Below are 23,090 nucleotides of genomic sequence, written 5' to 3' on the forward strand. Positions count from 1 at the left end.
CTTCCTATATTATTTGTATGTTATGCTTAACTGCCTGTAATAAACTGTGCATGTTGTTTTCAGTTGTCAAAACCTAGGTGGAATGTTTTTCTAACTTTATCCAACAAAGTTCATTATTTAGTTTATCAACTATTCAACTATTGCTCCTCTCTAAACCATATCTTGCTCTTTTTTTTTTTTTTTTTTTAGGGCCACACCCACAGCATATGAAATTTCCCAGGCTAGGGGTGGAATCGGAGCTGCATCCTCCACCATATATCACAGCCACAGCAGCACCAGATCTGAGTTGAATCTGTGACCTACACCATAGCTCACAGCAACTCTGGATCCTTAACCCACTGAGCAGGGCCAGGGATCGAACCCAGGTCCTCTTGGATTCTCATCTCATTCGTTACCACCGAGCCACAACAGGAACTCCTCTTGCTCTTTTCTTAAACATTGTAACTGAGTCCTGAACACATACAGATTTAATAATATTGCATAATGAGGTATTTTTCAACTTTTGTAATAGTTGCATTAATCTTTTTCATGATGCTATGATACTATGTAATTGAAATTGAGTCTTCTAGGCAGTACAATATCTCTACAGTAGGTGGCAGTAACATCAAATCTCAGATTTATACTGTATTAAGGTAGAGCAAGCAAATGTTGATACTGGGGCTTCCTTTGTTTTCTTTCTATAACTTTTTAACTCCAGGAATGTTTGGACCTGCGGTATTCCTGGTAGCTGCTGGCTTTATAGGCTGTGACTATTCCCTGGCTGTTGCATTCCTAACCATCTCAACAACCCTAGGAGGCTTTTGCTCTTCTGGATTTAGCATCAGCCATCTGGACATTGCTCCTTCGTGAGTACTTATATAAAGATTGGTTCTGACTTACATGTGGAATCTAAAATACGGCATAAATGAACCTGTCTACAGAACAGAAACAGACTCACAGAGAGAGAGAGAACAGACTGAGGTTGTAGAGGGGGAGGGAGTGGGATGGACTGGAAGTCTGAGGTTGGTAGATGCAAACTATGACATTTAGAATGGATAAGCAATGAGGTCCTACTTTATAGCACACAGAACTATATCCTGGGATAGAATATTATGGAAAAGAATATTTTAAAAGAATGTGTATATATATATATATATATATATATATATATATATATATATACACATTTAGAAAAAAAAAAGATTGTCTCTCACTTTATTTTCTTTAATCATAGTAAAAAATATATACCAAGACTTACCATTTTAACCATTTTTAAGTGTACAGTTCTATGGCATTAAGTGTATTCATTCACATTATCATGCAGCCATCACCATAATTCATTCCAGAACTTTTGTCTGCCCACACCTAAACTCTGGACCCATTAAACATTAACTCCCCATCCACCTCACTCCACCCCAGTCCCCTGGCAATCACCCTTTCATCTTCTGTCTCTATGTATTTGACTGTCTGTCTTTAAATTCTTAAACAAGATTTCAGTTTACACAATAATTAAAGCTTGAAGTTGTTTTTATTTTTTTATTTTTTAATTTATTTTATTTTATTTTTGTCTTTTTAGGGCTGCACCCGCAGCATATGTAGGTTCCCAGGCTAGGAGTAGAATCAGAGCTGTGGCTGCCAGCCTATGCCACACCAACTATGTCATGTATTCGACCTACACTACAGCTCACGGCAACAAAGGATCCTTAACACACTGAGTAAGGCCAGGGATCAAACCTGCATCCTCATGGATACTAGTCAGGTTCGTTAACCACTGACCCATGATGGGAACTTCATGAAGTTGTTTTTAAATTTAAACTTTTAACTGTCATCACCTCTGTCCCCATGTCCCCATAAAAACATTACGCACGACACCCATCTAGGACAGGAACTCCATGAGGGCATGGGCTCTTTCTTACCTCCTCGGGGCTCACTGTGGGGCTTGGCACAGAGCTGGTATTTAGTTGGATGGATGGATCTCCAAGACCAGACCAAGTTATTTGTCCAATTATGAACTTTACTTTGTGCAAATCTATTTGTTTAGCACTTGATAGCTTACAAATCACCTTCCCAAATGTAATCTTATTGATCCTTAAAGCATTCCTATGAGATGGGTATTCTTAACCTATTTTATGACTGAGAAAACTCAGATTCAGAGAAGTCAAGTAACTTGTCTTATACCACATAGCTATTAAATGATAAGAGCGAAAGCTTCCCCCTAAATTCTTACTTTTAAACCCAGGATTCTTCCTACAGCTAATTTCTCTGGAAATATTCTCTGGGCCTCATACTTCTAGAATTCTTTTGTGCCAGCTGACAAGGTAGAGGAGGGGACTATGTAAATATATTAACCCAGAGGATTTGGTGCACTTAATTTTTTAAAATAATGAACACGAATTTATTTCTGGAGAAAAGTCTCCTGCCCCAAATTCTTCTCACCTTGACTACCACAGAATCTTCAGATTCCTGTTAATCCTCAGTGTCCCATCGCTCCAATAGATATATCTAGATAAGCTCCAATAAATGGATGATCCTAGAACCAGAGTGGCCCTTTAAATCATTCTAAGCAGTCTCTTGTTTTGTATGGGAGCCTAAAAATCGGAGGGTCACAGGATTGGGGTCCTTGTGTGCCCAGTGCGGGCCCAGTCCTGTCCATGGCTCAATGTTGCCTTCTTCCGGGGCTCATTCTCGGCCCCTGGGCCAGTGCCTTCCCTCTCCATCCATCCGAATCCTTCCCAGGTCATATCCCACTTCTTGACCAACATTTCCAGACTTTGTGCTTTTCTCTTTTTCTTTTCTCATTTTCTCATTTTCTCATTTTATGCTGAACATTAGACCTTAATTTATTGCAATTATTTCTAAGTGTAACTCTTCTCTTTCTTATGTCCCCAGTTTGTACACTCCCTCAGACTGAGGCCTTTTGTATATCCATACCATAGCTTCTGCACTAGGACAGGCAGCCCCAGTCCGTACTGGTTGAGTGGTTGATATGTAAGATCGTACTAAGAAAGTGGGCACTTCAGTGCTATAGACTCATAACAGTGGGGAACACTCAGGCACTGGGCCAAGAAACCATTTGAAGCAACAGGTAACCTAAGCAAAAGCTCTGGGGCTGTGAGCTCTGAGAGTTCAGGGCCAAAGTCTGTCCTTTTAACCCCAGCAGCTCCAGCCTCTGGTCCTGTGCTGGACCAACAGTCAGTGCCAGTCAGTCAGCTGCATGGAGGAAGAATGAAAATAGACTTTTATATTCAGTACCATGCCAAAATTCTTTCTAAAAAACTTTTCCTGTACTGGTTTTATTGTTTGTCAATCAACACTTTTCTTTAACACTCTTCCTTATGAGAAAGAAGAAATAAGGAAAGAATTCGTAAACTTTACAAGCTAGAAAATATCTGTCAAGTATATGTATTGGTACATTAAGAGCTGAAGGAGTTTAACATAATGAAGAAAGAGAAGAAATTTACAAAGTGGAGACTAAGCCCCATTACCCAGGAGAGGATTTAAGGAATAGCAAATAATTTTTTTTAATTTTTACTTTTTTTTTTTTTTGCTTTTTAGGGCTGTACCTGTGACATATGGAGGTTCCCAGGCTAGGGGTCAAATTAGAGCTGCAGCTGCCAGCCTACACCACAGCCACAGCAACTTGAGATCTGAGCTGCATCTGTGACCTATACCACAGCTCATGGCAACACTGGATCCTTAACTCACTGAACAAGGCCAGGGATTGAACCCGCATTCTCATGAACACTAGTAAGATTCATTTCCACTGAGCCACAATGTAGCAAATAATTATGGGATTGAAATATGTTCCTTTAGCTACTGATTAGAAAAGGAATCTGGAGAGGATTTCCCATAAACAGTGTGTAGTTTATAGAGTCATCAAAAGTTAGAACTAGGAAGGATTTCGAATATTCTTTTTTTTGTTTGTTTGCTTTTTAGGGCCACTCGTGTCACATATGAAAGTTCCCAGGCAGTAAGGGTCATTATCACTGAGTCATGATGGGAACTCCAGGATTTAGAATATTCTTGTCTCAGAGTTCCCGTCATGGCTCAGCAGTAACGAACCTGACTAGCATCCATGAGGATGTAGGTTCAACTCTGGCCTCACTCAGTGGGTTAAGGATCCAGCATTGGCACAAGCTGTGGTGTAGGTCACAGGTACGGCTCAGATCCCGTGTTGCTGTGGCTGTGGTGTAGGCCGCCAGCTGTAGCTCTGAGTCGACCCCTAGCCTGGAAACTTCCATATGCCATAGATGCGGCCCTAAAAAGACCAAAAAATAAATAAATAAATAGAATATTCTTGTCTCTCACTATGTAAAGTGTGGTCCATGGACCAGTGGTGTCAGCATTACATGTGGGCCTGTGTGAAATTCAGATTCACGAGCATCTCGCCAGACTTACTGAACTAGCATCTCACTTTAAGATCCTCAGGGCTTCCGTTGCATGTCTGAGCACGCAGCCCTGTTTGGTCCAGTCTCTCATGAACACAGCAATGTTTACAGAATCCCTACCATGCATAGCCCTCAGCCTGGCACTGAAGGATGTAAAACCCAACTCCTGCTCGCAAGGAGATCAATCTAGTTCAGAAAGAAAGAATTAAAAATGAGCACTGTACAGCAGAGATTCACACAACACTGTAAACCAACTACAATACATTTTTAAATGAACAGTTGTCATATGTTAGGATAATTCATCCTTTAGACAAATACTAATCAAATGCCTACCAAGCGCCAGCCGTGAGGGCACAGCCTGCCTGTGGATCTTTCAGTCCGTGACAGCGGACACAGAAGAATCACACAAGTAGAAACCAAATTTTGAAGAGAAAGTGGGAGGACATAATAGTGAGATATAACGCAGGTCGAGAGAGCAAGGGAAGGCCTCTGAGGAAGTGCTATTTAAGTTAGAGCCTGAAGAGTTGAGTAAGAAATTAGGCAAAAAGGAAGGAATATTCCTGACAGAAGAATTTACATGAGAGGAGAAGGAAATTGGTGTGTGTCTTAGTCTTCTTGGGCTTCCAGAACAAAATACTATAGACTGGGTGCCTTAGACCACAGAAGCGTATTTTTTCTCATAGCTCTAGAGGCTCAGAGTCCAAGATCAAGGTGCCAGTGCAGTTGGTTTCTTGTGAGGGCTCTCTTCCTGCTTTACAGAGGACTGGCTGGTTGCTGTGCGCCTCTGTGGCCTTCCTCAGTGTGCTCGCCTGTGCTGTCTCCTCCTCTTCTCATGAGGGTACTGGCTCTGTCAGAGTAGAGCCCTCCCACTATGACCTCTGACCTTTATCACCTCCTCAAGTAATCACACTGTAGGTTAGGGCTTCAACATACAGATTTCGGAAGCATACAACTTCCGTAGGATTCCTGTTGTGGCTCAGCGGGTTAAGAACCCTACTAGTGCCCATGAGGATGCAGGTTCAATCCCTGGCCTCACTCAGTGGGTTAAAGATCTTTCATTGCTGCAAGCATGCAGCATAAGTGACAGGCTCGGATCTAGTGTGGCTGTGGCTGTGGTGTAGGCCAGCAGCTGCAGCTCCAATTTGTTCCCTAGCCCAGGAACTTCCATATGCCACAAATGCGGCCCTCAAAATCCAGGAAAAAACAAATCAGTCCATAAGAATGTACTTCATTTACCTGAGAGAAGGTAATTTATACCTGAGAGAAGGTCATTTGTGGCTGAGAAGCAGAGAAGAAAGTCACTGGGGAGAAAACAGATTAGTATTTTATATTGTATCCTAAACAGATAGGAATGACATTCTCTGTATATTAAGGTCACTCATGTATGGATAAGAATTCAAGTAGAGGAAGCCAGTTGCAGTGACCCAGATAGAGGCAATGACATCTTAGAACAGGGATATGAGGAGTTCCCGTCGTGGCGCAGTGGTTAACGAATCCGACTAGGAACCATGAGGTTGCGGGTTCGGTCCCTGCCCTTGCTCAGTGGGTTAAGGGTCCGGCGTTGCCGTGAGCTGTGGTGTAGGTTGCAGACGCGGCTCGGATCCCACGTTGCTGTGGCTCTGGTGTAGGCCGGTGGCTACAGCTCTGATTCGACCCCTAGCCTGGGAACCTCCATATGCCGCAGGAGCGGCCCAAGAAATAGCAAAAAGACAAAAAAAAAAAAAAAAAAAAAAGAACAGGGATATGAGATGTAAAGAAGTAGAGTCACTTGCGATTTTTATAAATACAGTAGATGAGACTTGACAATAGATTAGACCTGAAGAGTAAGGAAGTGATTAAGGATGATGATTTCCATGTATTTTTGCCTGAGCAATTGGGTGGATAGTTGTACCAGTTACTGAAACTGGGGTGTCTGAAGGAAGAAGAGTCTTTGGGGGAGATAAAAATTTCACATGTTAAATTTTAGTGATTTGTGAAAAACATCTAGAAAGTAATAGATGTAAGTAGTTTGACCTTTGGATCTAGAACTCATAAAATTGACCAGAAATGAAAATTCTAGTAGTAATCCAACCTTTCGAAGTTTCTCAAGACAAGGATTGCCTGGGGAGAAAGGTAGAATTGCAAGGTAAGTGTCCCAGGACTGGATCTTGGAAAACAAGTGAAACCAGCAAGAGGGGAAATAACCAGAAAAGGAGACCAAAAGGGAACAACCAGGAAGATGGAAGGAAAGTTGAGGATGTAGCCTGTTGTCAAGTAGATGGAGACCATCCAGTCCTCAATTCAGGAATGCAACCTGGACTCGAGATAAAGATGTAGGAGCATTTGACATTGGAGCGTGAATGAAGCTGTGGAGTTGGATAAAACTATGCAGTAAACTGTGAGAACTTCGGGAATCCATGGGAAGGAAGAGCGTGATACAAAGATAACTGAGAAGAAGCAACAGGAGAAGGATAAGGAAAGTGAGAGAGATTAGTACCCCAAAGGGACAGCTTGATCGGCAGTGTCAGGTGCCCCATGGAAGTTAAGTAAAGGAATAATGAACGTGTTCTGTGCGTCAGACAGCCAGGTGGAGAAGTTCGTCATTGATCGTGGTGACAGGGCTCCCATGGAGCTCGGAGGCAGAAGCTGGGCTGCAGTGACCTGAGGTATGAGGGGGAGGATGAAGAAATGAAAACAGCATAACAGCGGTTTCAAAGTTCCCACTGTGGCACAGCAGGTTAAGGATCCAGTATTGTCTCCACGGCAGAATCACCAGAGTGTCTATTCAAAACAATGCGGAATCACTGGTCACAGAGCCAGGAAATCTCCATCCTGTTCCCCTCTGTGTTGTTCTCAAGGAATTAAGATTTGCGAACCACTGCCAAGAAACAGCTCTTTCAAAGCTGTTAACTGTGAGGGAAGTAAAAAAGCCAAAGATGGACACTGATGAAGAATTTTTTTTTTAGGGCTACACCAGGGCATATGGAAGTTCCCAGGCTAGGGGTCAAATCGGAGCTACAGTTGCCAGCCTACACCACAGCCATGGCAACATAGGATCCAACTGCATCTGCAACCTACACCACAGCTCACAGTAACACCAAATCCCCGACCCACTTGAGCAAAGCCAAGGATCGAGCCCACATCCTCATGGATACTCATCAGATTCGTTCCCAGTGCACCAGGACAGGAACTCCAAGGATTTTTTTAAGACTAAAGAGACCCAGGTGTGTTAATATGCTGAGATTAAAAGGCCAATGAAGAACAAGAGATGAAATGGTAAAGAAATAAAACTAACAGGGTAGTAAAAGACAGGAAGGATGAGCTTTCAATGGAGAAGAGAAGGAAAGCAGGAACTTTTCAGTTGAAGAAAGTTTTCAGGTGAGCTGAGAAATTGAGGCCTGTGGTTTTAAAATACAGCCAGAATTCTTCCACACTCCTCCCTTCAAGGAGGTGGAGCCTAGTTCCCCTCCTCTTGTGTGTGGGCTGACTTAGTGACTAGTTTCTGAGGAGTAGAGGGAAGTGATGGTCACTGACAGGCCCTAGAATGCAGCCCAGAATCCTCCTTGCTCTTTCTCTCTCAGATGACCCATTCTGGGGATGCCCACTGCCACGTGGTGAGCACATGCAAGGGCCAGTGGGGCGGAACTGAGGCCTCCAGCCAGCAGCCACACGAGTAATCCTGGAAGCTGATCCGGACAGGCCTTCCGATGACCACAGACCCAGCCAGCAACTTCACTGAAACCTCTTGAGGTTGAGCCAGAATCACCCAGCCAAGCACCTTCCACATTCCTGACCCACAGAAACTGAGATGCTAAATACTTGTTATCTGAAGCAGCTACCTTTTGAGGTAATTTATTATGTGGCAGTAGATTAACAGATTGAAAAATCTTAACTGGTAGTCTTTGATTTTCTCTGTGACGTGGGAGTCAGGTTCATTGCTAAGACTGAGGTTTTTATTTTTTTTATTTTTTTATTTTTTATTTTTTTTTGTCTTTTTGCTATTTCTTGGGCTGCTCCCGTGGCATATGGAGGTTCCCAGGCTAGGGGTCCAATCAGAGCTGTGGCCACCGGCCTACGCCAGAGCCACAGCAACGCAGGAACCGAGCCGCGTCTGCAACCTACACCGCATGCAGCTCACGGCAACGATGGATCGTTAACCCACTGAGCAAGGGCAGGGACCGAACCCACAACCTCAGGGTTTCTAGTCGGATTCGTTAACCACTGCGCCACGCCAGGAACTCCAAGACTGAGGTTTTTAAAATACAGAGTAAAGGACTTGAGAATGGTAAAAACTGGAAAGAGCGCCTGAGAAAAATAGTCACTGAGAACTCCTAGCAGAGCTTTGGATCATGGATGAGGATCAGCTAAATTTGAGATTAATAGTGTACTCTCACTGGTTTATAGAGTTGTTATTTCTTTGAGTGGCGATCTTTAGCAGCCCAAGCATAGTCCTGAAAAACGTGCTGTTGAATTGGTCTAGGTTTGCAATTTTAACAAGCTTATGCTTGAGTCGAAGAAATACGGGAATTGAGAGTTTGGGCACAAAAGAAGACTAGGCGTGTTATCTCTTGATGCTGTTAGGTGAAGGAACAGGAATCCTAATTCAAGCTGGCTAAGAAGCATAATCTACTAAAGCCCAGAAGCTTTGGGCAGGAGTTGATACCCAGCTATCCATCAGGTGCCCCCCAAGACCTGTTTCTTCTCCATTCTCTACTCTGCCTCCATGATACCATAAATGACTTCTAGTAACAACGGGATTACATGCTTCTTCATTTATCCCAAGCAAGAAAGGAAAGGGTCTTCTCCTCTCTTCAACATGGCAATAAGTCCTAGACTTCATATTGAACCAGACTGAGTCACATACCCACCCCTGAAGCAGCCTCATGGCCACAGGAATACTGTGAGACTTCATTGCAGTCAGCACATGCCTCTCAAGTTCAAGAGGAAGGAGGCAGTGCCCTTAAACCTCATGGGAGCAGGTGCCGAGGAGGCCATTGGTAACATGCACACAGCAGATGAAGATACCAACACAGAGAACTTGTTTGCAAGATGAAGAAACTAGGCACAAGGGAGCCATATGACTTGGAAAGTCATAGCAAATGGCAGACTTGAATCCAGGTCTTCCAGCTCCTTGGTCCAGGGACCACTCAAGGTGCTCCTCAAAGACTTACTTAAATATCTTAAAAAGTGGGGAGTTCCCGTCATGGCTCAGCGGTTAACGAACCTGACTAGCATCCATGAGGACACAGGTTTGATCCCTGGCCTTGATCAGTCAGTTAAGGATCCGATGTTGCCATGAGTTGTGGTGTAGGTTGCAGATGCAGCTCAGATCCTGAGCTGCTGAGCTGCTGTGGGTGTGGTGTAGGCCACCAGCTGCAGCTCTGATTTGACCCCTAGCCTGGGAACTTCCGTGTGCCTCGGCTGTGGCCCTAAAAAACAAAAGGCAAAAAAAAGAAAAGGAAAGAAAGAAACCCAGTCCCTGCTTGCATCTGGGTAAGCTTCTGCTGGCTGGGAAGGTACCCAGGTCTCACCCTGAAACAGGTACTGGACAATCTGTAGGCAGGATCCTGGAACTGGGCTTCCAGAATCAGCAGGGTGGTTAACTACGTCTTAGAGACCCTGCTCCAGCCCTGATATTTTGGGAGTCCTATAAATAAAAAAAGATATTTACCTAGATATGGTATGAAGCTAAACAGTTTAATAATATAAATGATGCCAGCAAATAGTTGTAGAAGCAGGAGAATGGAGTAACTGTATACCTCAGGTAATGAACAGTGCTGTGCTTGCTGTAAGCTGACCAAAATACCAGGTTTATGGCTGTGATCACGTCTGTATGTATGTGGACAATATGTGTTGACTTGTAAAATTATAGGGGAGTTCCCTGGTGGTCTAGTGTTTAGGACTTTTCACCACTGCAGCTTAGGTTCAATCCCTGGTCTGGGAACTGAGATCTCTTATCAAGCTGCTGCATGCCCTGGCCAAAAAATAAATAAAATTATACAGCTGTGCAAATGTAAGGTGATCTCATTGAAGTCAAATCATTTATGCCCCTTAAGTTTTAATTCAACCCTTCAGATGAGCTTTCAGTTTTTATTTTCCAACTAAAATTTCTTGGTTCAAAGTATACAAGTTGTTTCCAGCTCCCTGTGTCTTGGCTAACTGGAAAGTTATATACCTTTTTGTTATATACTCATACCTAATTATGAGTATTCTGGTACTACTCAGAATACTGAGACCACAGACCTTTAAGCAGTCATCTCTGGGGCTTGTGATAAAAATTAAGCATGAGAAAACTGATCTTTCCTACAGATTGAATTCAGTGATGACTGTGTTTTCATAACACAGCATTATAAATTATAACATTCCATTGCAAGTCCTGATTTGGAAGTAGGCAAAGTAGGTAATATTTTATAGTCTTCCTTATCTGCAGAATAAACATAATAATCCCTACCTCTTGGGGTTCATTTTGCTATAAAATGGAATAAGATACATAAAATACATGGAACCCTGTCTGACAAAGTTTTTCAATAAGCAGTCAGTATTCCTATTAGCATGTAAATACTATAAATATATGTCCACCTGGTATTTTCTAAGCCTTCTCTTCTATAGACTAGGTATTTTCTATGGATAATTTTGTTGCTAAGATTCAAGGGACTTGGATAGATTTTTAATTTAATTCCACAGAATTCTAGGACTCAAGACTGACTCCACATGACATGTTTTTTTTTTTCCAGGCACTCGTCAATTTTTCATGGCCCTTCCTGGCCAAGTGTAATATAAATACTTGAATGAGCTTCTTGGTGCTGACATTACGAATTTCACAACACTTAATATCTGTCCCTGAAAAAGGCCTGGCAACATTGCAGCAGGGTTCCTCCCACTACCAAGGTGTTAATGGTTTAAAAAAAAAAAAAAAGCATAGGTTCTGCCAAGCTTGGTTAATTTAAGATCCACTCCTAAAGGTCATAAGCCGAAAAGATCTGAGCCACATTGTTTTTGTTATTGTACCCTCTATGCACACGTTTTCAACATAAAAATTGGTGATGTTTGTAGATAACTGAATTAGGTTCAGCAGGATTTTTTATTTGTGCCCTGTCTTAGTCAACTCAGGGTGCCATACAAAATACCACGTGGCTGAGCACCTTGAAAAAGAGTTGATTTTCTTGTAGTTTTGGAAGTTAGAAGTCCAAGGTCAGGGGCCAGCCCAGTCAGGTTCTTTCATTTTTTAAAAAAATTTTTTGGAATATAATTGATTTACAATGTTAGTTTCAGGTGTACAGCAAAGTGAATGAGTTATATAGATATCCATTCTTTTTCAAACTCCTTTCCCTTACACGTTATTGTGAAATATTGAATAGAGTTCCCTGTGTTACACAGTAGGTCCTTTTTTGGTTATCTGTTATATGCATAGCAGTACGTTAGCAGTACGTATGTGTTAACCCACATTTATCCCTCCCCTGTGTTTACCATTTAGTAACCATAGTTTGTTTTTGAAATCTGTAAGTCTGTTTCTGTTTTGTAAATAAGTTCATTTGTATCTTTTTTTTTTTTTTTTTTTCTTTTTAGGGCTGCACCCAAGGCATATGGAGGTTCCCAGGCTAGGGGTCTAATCAGAGCTGCAGCTGCCAGCCTACACCATAGCCACAGTTACAGCAACGGGGAAATCCAAGCTGAGTCTGCAACCTATGCCACAGCTCACGGCAGTGCTAGATCCTTAACCCACTCAGTGAGGCCGGGGATCTTCATGGATACCAGTTGTATTCATTACCGCTGAGCCACAGCAGAAACTCCTGTATCATTTTTTTTATTAGGCTCCACATATAAATGATATAATGTGATATTTGTCTCTCTCTGACTTCATTTAGTATGATAACCTCTAGGTCCATCCATATTGCTGCAAATAGCATTATTTCATGCTTTTTATAGCTGAGTAATATTCCATTGTACATACGCACCATATGTTCTTTGTCTGTTCCTCTGTTGATGGACATTTAGTTTGCTTCCATGTCTTGGTTATTTCAAATAGTGCTGCAGTGAACATTAGGGTGCATGCATCTTCTTGAAGTATGGTTTTCTCCTGATAGATGTCCAGAAGTGGGATTGCTGGATCATATCGTAGTTCTACTTTTAGTTTTTTAAGGAACCTCCATATTGCTTTTAATAATTGCTGCACCAACAGCAATTTACATTACTACCAACAATGGGTTGGTTCCTTTTTCTCCAGACCCTCTCCAGCATTTATTTTGTGTAGACTTTTCTTTTTTTTCCACACCCATGGCATATAGAAATTCCCAGGCCAAGGAACAAATTTGAGCCACAGCTGTGACCTAACCACAGCTGCAGCAGCACTGGATCCTTAACCCACTATGCTGGGCCAGGGGTCAAACCCTTGCCACTGTCACAGAGACAACACTGGATCCTTAACCTGTTGTGCCACAGCAGGAACTCCTGTAGACTATTTGATGGTGGCCATTCTGACATGTGTAAGGTTATACCTCATTATAGTTTTATAGTTTTGTTTTGTATTTCTCTAATAGCGATGAGCTTTTTTTTTTTTTGCTTTTTTGGGCCTTACCCCTGGCATATGGAAGTTCCCAGACTAGGAGTTGAAATGGAGCTGCAGCTGCTGACCTAACCACAGCCACAGCCACAGCAATGTGGGATCCAAGCCATGTCTGCAGCCTACACTGCAGCTCACAGCAACAGTGGATCCCTGACCCACTAAGCGAGGCCAGGGATCAAACCCACATCTTTGTGGATACTAGTCAGATTCGTTTCCACTGCTCCACAACAGGAACTCCAGTATTGAGCATATTTTCATGTGTTTTTTAGCCATCTGTAAGTCTTCTTTAGAGAAATGTCTGTTTAGATCTTATGCCATTTTTTGACTGGGCTGTTTTATGTTTGTTTTTTTTGTTTTGTTTTTTTTTTAGGACCGCACCCACAACATATGGAAGTTCCCAGGCTAAGGGTTAAATCAGAGCTACAGTTGCTGGCCTACACCACAGCCACACCAATGTGGTATATGAGCCTCATCTGTACCTACACCACAGCTCACAGCAGTGCTGGATCCCCAACCCACTGAGCAAGGCCAGGGATCAAACCCGCAACCACATGGATACTAGTCAGATTCGTTCCCACTGCACCACAGTGGGAACTGCCCAGGCTGTTTGTTTTTTGCTCTACAGCTGCATGAGCTAATTATATGAAGATGAGAGCTCTCTTCCTGGTTTGTAGACCTTCTCACTGTGTCTCATGTGGCCATTCTTTCTGTGTGCACAGAGCTCTCCTTCTTATGAGGCCACTAGTCCTATTAGGTTGGAACCCTACCTTTGTGACCTCATTTAACCTTAATTACCTCCTAAAAACTCTGACTCCAGATACAGTCACACTGAGGGTATGGATTTGGGGGACACAGTTCAACCCATAAGTGGCACTTGTCCTTGTCTAAAATGGGGAGGGGAACTTCAAATCAGTCATCTGAAACAAAGGTATTGAGGATCCTAAGCCCTAATAAAAATAGCATTATCCCAAAATAAAACTATATGGTGTAATTAAGCTTCTTTAATTTTGACCACAATTTTATTTTATAACACTGATTGTCTGGAGTTCCCATCATGGCCCAGTGGAAATGAATCTGACTAGGAACCATGAGGTTGCGGGTTTGATCCCTCAGATCTGGATTTGCTGTAGCCTCCATAGGCCAGCAGCCATATCTCCGACTGGACCCCTAGCCTGGGAACCTCCATATGCTGCGGGTGCAGCCCTAAAAAGAAAAAAACAAAACAAAACAAAAACCCACTGATTATCTCATTAAAAATTAGGAACTCCTGTTGTGACTTAGTGGGTTATAAACCCCACTAGTGTCCATGAGAATGTGGGTTTGATCCCTGGCCTCGCTCAGTGGGTTAAGGATCTGGTGTTGCTATGAGCTGCGGCATAGGTAGCAGATACAAACTTGACAGAGTTCCCTGATGGCGCAGCAGGTTAAGGATCCACAAAGTCGTTGCCATGGCACAGGTTCAGTCCCTGGCCCAGGAACTAACATATACCACAGGTGCTGCCAAAAAAAACCATAAAGTGCCAACTTTGAAGACAATAAGGATGCTGAAAAGACAGCTCAGAGAAATCTTCGTGAAAGCGGTTTGGATGGAAAGAGTGTGGATTTCAGAAAGTGATACAAGTTAAGAAAAGCAACAGGAGTGAGCACACCAGATGTGAGCAGCTGGAGCGAGAGCTGTGCAGATCTGAAGTTGTATGTTGTGCAGCAATAGGAAGCAAGGCAGGATTGGTAGACCAAGGCTAGGCCACAGCAAGCCAGGCAGGATATTGCAGGCTTGTTGGGGTGAACAGTAGACCATCATGTGAGCATTTGAGGAGATGGTGACCTGACAAAATTGTGATTATTCAAGTTAAAGCTTTTACAGTCTGAGAAGCAGTTCAGCATACGTAAAATGTCCTGATAATTTTTACACCAGTAGATTCTGTTTCTTGACTGAGTGCTAATGACATGGTTGTGTTCACTTGTTAAAGTTCATAGAACTGTACACTTAAGGTCTATGTGCATTTCCAGGCATGAGTTACATTCAGTAAATATTTTCAGTATACTTGGTGGGATGTAGGGAAGCTCAGTGGGGACCAGCAGACAACGTTACACCCATGAGTGACGTGAGAAACAAAAATCTCTCACTGACTTGCCCAAGGTCGCACTGATGGTTTAATGGTAGAGCTAAGTCAGGAATCTTTAGGTCTCCTTGTTACCAGTCCAATATGACTTCTTTAGAGAAAATCATAAGCATTTCATTCTTTTTAAGCTGGTACCTAAGATCTTGGCTGTCATAGCCGTCCAGAGTCTATAGTGGAGGCATCAACAGATCATTTGCATTTCCCAGAAATAGGCAGGAACTCTTTAAAGATTTTCATCTAAATGTATATAAGAATATCCCACTCCCCTAAGATCTATCCTTAAAATAAATCAGAACTTTTTCCTAGCATATTAAAATTGCATTTTTGTCATACCCACACCCAGTATATAAACCCAACTTGTCAGGAATTCCCGTAGTGGCTCAACAGAAAGGAATCCAACTAGTAACCATGAGGTTTCAGATTCAATCCCTGGCCTCGCTCAGTGGGTTAAGGATCCATTCTGTGGGTTAAGGATCCAGTGTTCCCATGAGCTCTGGTGTAGGTCGAAGATGTGGCTTGGATCCTTGGATTGCTGTGACTGTGGTATAAGCTGGTGGCTATAGCTCCGATTCGACCCGTAGCCTGGGAACTTCCATATGCCGTGGGTGCGGCCCTGAAAAGAAAAAAAAAAAAAATCTTGTCTATCTCTGGAGAAGTGTGCACAAGGATTTAGCTACAAGAAGATATGCAATAAGTTGAGGAGTTCCCATCATGGCGCAGTGGAAACAAATCTGACTAGGAACCATGAAGTTGCAGGTTCCATCCCTGGCCTCACTCAGTAGGTTATGGATCCAGCGGGTTAAGGATCCGGCATTGCCATAAGCTGTGGTGTAGGTTGCAGACGAGGCTCGGATCCTGAGTGGCTATGGCTGCGGTGTAGGCCGGCAGCTGCAGCTCAGATCGGACCCCTAGCTTGGGATCCTCTATATGCTGTGGGTGCGGCCCTAAAAAACAAAACAAAACAAAAAAGAAGGTATGTAATAAGTTGAACAAGCTAGTTGTGAAATTGTGTATCCAATATGATCTCATTTCTCTAATAATATATTAATAATATATACAGGAAAATAATAATTAGGATATTTACCAAAATGTTAATAATGTTCATTATCTCCATATAGAAGAATTATAAGTAATTTTCCTTTATAGTTTTTCAATTTTTTTAATCAGGAAATAAAGTATTTAACTTGAAAAAATTGAAGACATCAAGCTTCCTTTATAGATACAATCATGTATGAAAATCCTATCTCAACACTTTTATTTTTTCTTTTTTGTCTTTTTTGGCTGCACCTATGGCATACAGAAGTTCCCTAGCCAGGGGTCATACCTGCAACACAGCAGCCACCCAAGCTGCTGCAGTGACAATACCGAGTCCTTAACCCACTGAGCCACAAGGGAACTCCCTCAGCACTTTTCTGTTTCATGATAAAAGGGCTCATTTCAATGGCTGTGTTTCTCTATATGATGCTGGAACTGAAATGTAAGTTTTTCACTGGCTAAATATTTAGTCAGTAAGACATTTCATTTACATGTAGAATCTCTCAAGAATAGAGCCTGAGAACAGTGTAGCTATCTATGGATGGAAGGCATTTAAATGTGTAACACAGGAAGTACCCGTTACAGTGAAACAGAAATGAATCCAATTAGTATCCATGAGGACATGGGTTTGATCCCTGGCCTCGCTCAGTGGGTTAAGGATCTCAAGTTTCCCTGAGCTGTGGTGTAAGTCTCAGATGCAGCTTGGATCCTGCGTTGCTGTTGCTGTGGTGTAGGCCTGCAGCTGTAGCTCCAATTTGACCCCTAGCCTGGGAACTTCCGTATGTCACATGTGCCGCCCTAAAAAAAAGAAGAAAAAGAAGTAAATAAATGTGTAACACAGTGATACACCTCTGTGAAAATGTTTTGCAGGTATGCTGGTATCCTTCTGGGCATCACAAATACATTTGCCACTATTCCTGGAATGATTGGGCCTGTCATTGCCAGAAGTCTGACCCCTGAGGTAAGTAGATTATTTGCTTATAAACTGAAATGGTCTAAATAGTTCCCTTGAAGCTGCACATCTGTGTTAAAGTTGAGTATGTTTTAATTTAGGGTAAAATTCTGAATCCTTATTCTTATGCAGTTATTTATAGCAACAAAAACTAAATACCTTAATAGATAGGAAAATATATTTTCAAAGAATACTCTCTGGAGTTTAGACAGGAAAATAGAATTAAGTTAAATGAAGATCTCATAATCACATAAGTACTTAAAGTTGCGATATTATACCAAATAAGTAACTTGTATCTTTGATTTGAATCAATAAAAATTGGCCATATAAGAATTATTCAAGAAGTGGAACCACAAATGAGTCAGAAAATCATGTGCGAATGAATAGGAAGAGTTGAAGTAGTGAAAAACGTTAAGGAGCAGAGTTGGGAAGACATGTAGGTGTCTTCACATATTTGAAGTTCGACAAAGACACACAAGAGAAGTTAGGAGGAGACCATAGGCAATTTTTCTATTTCAAGCTGTTTCTATGTAGCATGGGCTGCCTTGAGTTATTGAGCCCTGAAATAGTCAAATATGTATCCACATGGCATTTCTTATTCACATACCAGATTCAAAGGCAAAATTACAAGACTCTACATTTGAGAAACTCATCATTTGGAGATTATCTGCAATAAAAGTACAGTGTGACAGAAGCTGAAGAAGAAATGTATGCAGAGTGCCATGGGCCCAGAGGAGGGCACAACCAGTTTATGGGGAAGGAGCTTGGAGGAGTGGCCAGGGGTGAGGGCAGGGCAGGCAGTGGGCCTGCATTGCGGCACTGAGGCCCCAGGAACACGCTGGGCCCAAGCAACTGGTCCAGCCTGAGGCTGTAAGGCAGCGTGGGGCCAGATCACTAAGCAGAAGCACTGAGTTTGTGTAAAAAATCAAATTCACTGACCTCACAGGCCCTTTTCTACTGTTTAAGAAACTGGAGAGTTCCCATGGTGGCTCAGCAGAAATGAATCCAACCAGTATCCATGAGGACTTGGGTTTGATCCCTGGCCTCACTCACTGGGTTAAGAATCCAGCATTGCAGTGAGCTGTGGTGTAGGTTGAAGACGAGGTTCAGATCCAAGTTGCCATGGCTGTGGCTATGGCATAGGCCAGCAGCTGTAGCTCTGATTCAGCCCCTAGCCTGGGAAATTTCATATGCTGTGTTTGTGGCCCTTAAAGAAAAGACCCCCCAAAAAAGGAAAACTGGAGTTCCCTCTGTGACATGCAGGTTAAGGACCTGGTGTTGCTGCAGCTGTGGTTCTAGTTACAGCTGTAGTGTGGGCTCGATTCCTGGCCAAGAACTTCCACGTGCACTTCTTTTGGGTGCAGCCAAAAGAAAAAGAAAAAAAAGAAGAAGAAGAAACTCTAAAGAACCAGTGAAATGTATTCTTCAAGAGGCTGATCTAAACCTCTAAAAGAGACTTAATTATCTCTGTTTTGTCTCTGTGATGAAATTAACACTGTCTAGTCCTTGGAATTTCAAGATATACCTACAGGTTGTCTTATTACCAAATACTGATTGCACAGGTGGTGCTCTTCCATTTCTAATTCCTCCCTCAAATGAATTCATGCCCTTCACTACTATTTTCTCTCACTTAAGAGGAAAGGATACTGGGAAGTCTCAGGATGTTTAATGTTCTCTTCAGGGAGCATGGTGGCAACCTAAGAACCTAAGTCAGCACATTTCCATGAGGGATTGAGCTTGTTACCCACAGTCCTGGCGCTTCTGCTGGAAAGGTGCAGTCTCTGGAACTTAAGCCTGCAAGGCTTATCAAGTGGGAACTGAACTGGGTTTCAGATATGTTGTTAGAACATTTTTTTAATCTTATTAAAAGACCATTATTTTTTTAAAGGAAAAACGCACTTGCCTTTGTAATTTCTTACAATGCAAGTTTACTGCACAGTCTCAAATACTTTGTGGAATGAGTCAGAGCATAAATAAATAATGATATAAAAGTCAAAGTGTGTCTGAAGTTCAATTTTTTTGTGGGGCAGGGGGTGCAACCGCGGCATATGGAGGTTCCCAGGCTAGGGGTTAAATCAGAGCTACAGCTGCCAGCCTACACCACGGCCACAGCAACGTGGGATCCAAGCCACATCTGCAACCTACACCACAGCTCATGGTGATGCCAGATCCTTAACCCACTGAATGAGGCCAGGGATCGAACCCATGTACACATAGTTACTAGTCAGGTTCGTTTCCACTGAGCCATGATGGGAACTCCTAAAGTTCAGTTTTGTTATAGACAAAATAGCATTCTCTAAAAATGGGTGGAATTTTTGTTAAAAAAAAAAAAATAGCTGTGTGGCGATTTCTGGTACAGTTGATTGATTTTAAGTCACCTATTGTCTCCAGATAACAGTGAGGCATGACCTGGAGCAGCTTTGTCTTAGAGTCCTAAGAATCTTAAGCCTGTCTCTCTGGTGTATGATGTACTTAGTAATTGCTGACCGACTCCTCCTCTAGGATGGTAACACATTGTTAGCGTATCTACATAGACACTAAATTTTTTTTGTTTGTTTTTTAGGGTCGCACCCACAGCCTATGGAGGTTCCCAGGCTAGGGGTCTAATCGGAGCTACAGCTGCCTGCCTCTGCTACAGGAGCTCCATCTATGACCTATACCACAAATCACAGCAGCACCAGATCCTTAACCCACTGAGCAAGGCCAGGGATCAAACCGCATCCACATGGATACTAGTAGGATCTTAACCCACTAAGCCACAGTGGGAACTCCTTAGATAGTCCCTAAAATTTAAGATGGATTTCTAAGATTTTTTTTTCACCACAATACGTTTATCTCAGACAAGTATAATTAACCACAGAGTCCTTCTTTCTCCATGTTTTTCCTTTTTTCCTAAATAATGACCTCTTCCTCATCCTTTCCTTTTTCTTCCTCATTGCCAATTCTAATGCTTATTTTTTTCTTTTTCTAAATGCTACAATGTAGCACTCTGGTTATGCTGAAATTATAAAAATCCCCCAAAAAATGGTTGTTGAAGTTTATCACATGACCCAGAGATTTAGATAACTGCCAAATATTTTTATGCTGCTGGATTATATGCTGTGTCTTTTTGATCTCTTACTGACAAATCCCAGCCATGTCCTGTGTTGTGTGCCATTCAAGAGCCCTGTGGGATCTTTGAGGCCAGGTCTCAAGTCCATAGTTTTTTTGGGTTTTTTTTTTGGTTTTTTTTTTTTGGCTGTGGACAAGCCAGGGATTGATACCCCAGCCACAGCAATGATAACACTGGAACCTTCACCCACTGAGCCACACAGGGACCCCTGAACTCATCCTGACTTGACCTGCTCCTGACACTTCCCACCTGAGAACTTGGGAAACAACGTGCAGGCATCATACTAGTTCTTTCCTAGAAGCACACAATTGAAGGACATACCAGCAGGTTTTTTATTTTTTATTTTTTTCCCTTTTTTGGACGCATCCAAGGCATATGGAAGTTCCCAGGCTAGGGATCGAGAATCCAAGCCATAGCTGCAACGCTGGATCCTTAACCCACTGTGCCACAGTGGGAACTCCCCTAGCATTTTATTTTTAGTAAACTTTTTTACTGAAATGTAACATACCTTTTTTTTTCTTTTTGGGGCTGCACCCTCAGCATATGCAAGTTCCCAGACTAGGGGTTGAATCGGAGCTACACCTGCCAGCCTACACCACAGCCACAGCAACTTAGGATCCGAGCCACATCTGCAACCTATACCACAGCTCATGGCAACACCGGATCCTTAACCCACTGAACGAAAGGCCAGGGTTCATACACGCGTCCTCATGGATTCTAGTCAGATTTGTTTCTGCTGCACCACAACAGAAACTCCCTGTAACAAACATTTTTAAAATGCACACATCTTAACTATACAGCTGGACAAATTTTTACAAAGTTAATATATCTGTGTAACCAGCACCCAGTCAAAAAATAGAATGTTACCTTCCTCTTGAAGCCCCCAGCACCCCTTCCTTTTTCTTTTACCCCCAACAAGTGGAACCACTGCCCTGAACTTAACTCCAAAAATGAGTTTTGTTTGATTAGGGGCTCTCTCTAGCTGGAATCGTTCAGTATGTGCTCTTTTGTGTCTGGCTTCTTTTCTTTGTGAGCTGTATCTGCTGTTGTAGGTTGTTTGCCCTCATTGCTATGTAACACTCCATGGACCAAAGATGCTACTGCTGTTGGACATTCAGGTTGTTTCCATCACGAGGCTTTTATGAATGATGCTACTGCTGTAGAACAATCTTATGACACCACCTTTTTTGTAAAGTGGACTACAGACAAAATCTTTTTTCACTTGCATTTTTCTTCTTTCTTTCTTTCTCTGCAGAACACGATCAGAGAATGGCAAACTGTCTTCTGCATTGCTGCTGCTCTTAATGTATTTGGTGCCATTTTCTTCACACTGTTTGGCAAAGGTGAAGTGCAAGGCTGGGCTGTCAGTGATCACCATGGACACAAAAACTGAAGGAAACAATAAATAATCCTGTCTCCATTAATGTATTTTTATCATGTAACCTAAAAGTGCCTTGGATATTTTATTGTGTAAGCAATGTCTATACAAGAAAATTATACTGTATTAAATTTGGAAGGTTTGTAATCATGAAATGTCACCAATTGCCAGATTAGTAAAATTAGCTGTTTTTAATTATTAATAACACATTTGCTGGAACTTACATTTTAGAGTCATATATCTGCTGCAAGTCAGGCATCCTGAAGTAGGGGAGTTCTATTTATTTTGAAGAACTATATTTAAAAGGATGAGCTGAAAGGGACCCTTCTCTTTGCTTAATTAAACTGGATAATAATTTTCAGGTCTTGGTAAACACCTATTTTTGTACACTTTCCTCAAAAAGTTATTTGTCATTAGCAGTCCCTGACACTTCACCCTCAATCTCCAGCATCTCTGTGGAGCTGCCAGCGACTGTACTATTTGGCCTGGCAGCTACACTGAGGAAAGCAGGCCCAGGCAGCTGCCAAGCATCCCCTTCCTGGCTTCAGGGACCGTGCCCAGCACGTATTGGAGGCAGCATCCAAGACCAAGGTCAGCGGCCAGGCTTTGGCTGGTGCCCTTCTCCCAGTGGCTATGGATGAAGCCCTGAGCCAGCAGGAGTGGTACAGCCACAGCCACTGTCTCCATGTGCTCAACACACCCGAGTATTGCCAGGTAGATAACATGCAAAAGAAATTGTGATGCCCAGTTAGCCACAGATAATGCCATCCTTGATTAAAACTACCCTCACCTGGATAAGAGTATTAATTTTCAAATCCTATGTTCTATAAGCCACACAATATGTAAAATTTTTTTTAAAATTCCCATTTTCTTCTGCCTGTCTTACATGTAAGTGTCTGGTTGCAGCTCAAGGTTAAAGTGGCTTTTACTTCCATCACCTGTGACTGCTGGTTTCTGAAATTTCATTTTTCTAGTTTTTTTCCTGGACCATCTTCCAGTGGTTTTTGAGCAGGCTCCAAGGGCATTTATATGATTTAAAACTTGATTTCTGTTTTGTCCTGTTTGTTCAACACTACCTGTAACATTTTAACTAAAGCTGTTTAATGTAATATGATGTGTATACATTTTTGTAAATTTATTTTTAAATCTGTAAATAGCTTTAAGTTACTATGGTGATTTTTTAAAATAAATAATCAAAATTAACTTTTTTGGATTTGTTTTTTCAGCCTGACAGTTCTATGATCCTCTAGAGTCCACAGTGGCTATTTTACATCTTTTCTGTCATCCTCCTTAAACCACCAGCCTACCTCTAGGTGCTTCTCCGCCCCTTCTCAGCTGGGAGACAAGTTGTCTAAGTGATCGGAAACCTTGACTGGGAGTTCCCATTGTAACAAACCCAACTAACACCCATTAGGATGCAGGTTTGATCCCTGGCCTCACTCAGTAGGTTAAGGATCTGGTGTTGCCGTGAACTGTGGTGTAGGTCGAAGATGTGGCTCAGATCCTGCATTGCTGTGGCTGTGGCGTAGGCTGGCAGCTGCAGCTCCCGCAATTGGACCCCTAGCCAGGGAACCTCCATAT

The 23,090-nt window shown here is 42.3% G+C and overlaps 1 protein-coding gene across 3 annotated transcripts in view; it reads left to right on the plus strand.

The window, feature by feature from the left end:
- The window catches only part of SLC17A5 (solute carrier family 17 member 5), a 55,968-nt gene extending 33,256 nt beyond the window's left edge, over window positions 1-22,712 (plus strand). For 2 of the 3 annotated variants that reach the window (XM_003121410.4, XM_005654403.3), the window contains 3 exons: window positions 698-845; window positions 16,938-17,028; window positions 21,387-22,712. In XM_003121410.4, coding sequence (XP_003121458.2) covers window positions 698-845; window positions 16,938-17,028; window positions 21,387-21,524 — 377 coding nt within the window. In that variant the 3' untranslated portion in view covers window positions 21,525-22,712. Of the gene's footprint in view, window positions 1-697; window positions 846-16,937; window positions 17,029-17,629; window positions 19,071-21,386 lie in introns of those variants that run through there. The other variant, XM_013985139.2, reaches the window with a different exon arrangement.

Source organism: Sus scrofa, chromosome 1, assembly GCF_000003025.6.
Source record: "Sus scrofa isolate TJ Tabasco breed Duroc chromosome 1, Sscrofa11.1, whole genome shotgun sequence".
Lineage (NCBI taxonomy): Eukaryota > Metazoa > Chordata > Mammalia > Artiodactyla > Suidae > Sus > Sus scrofa.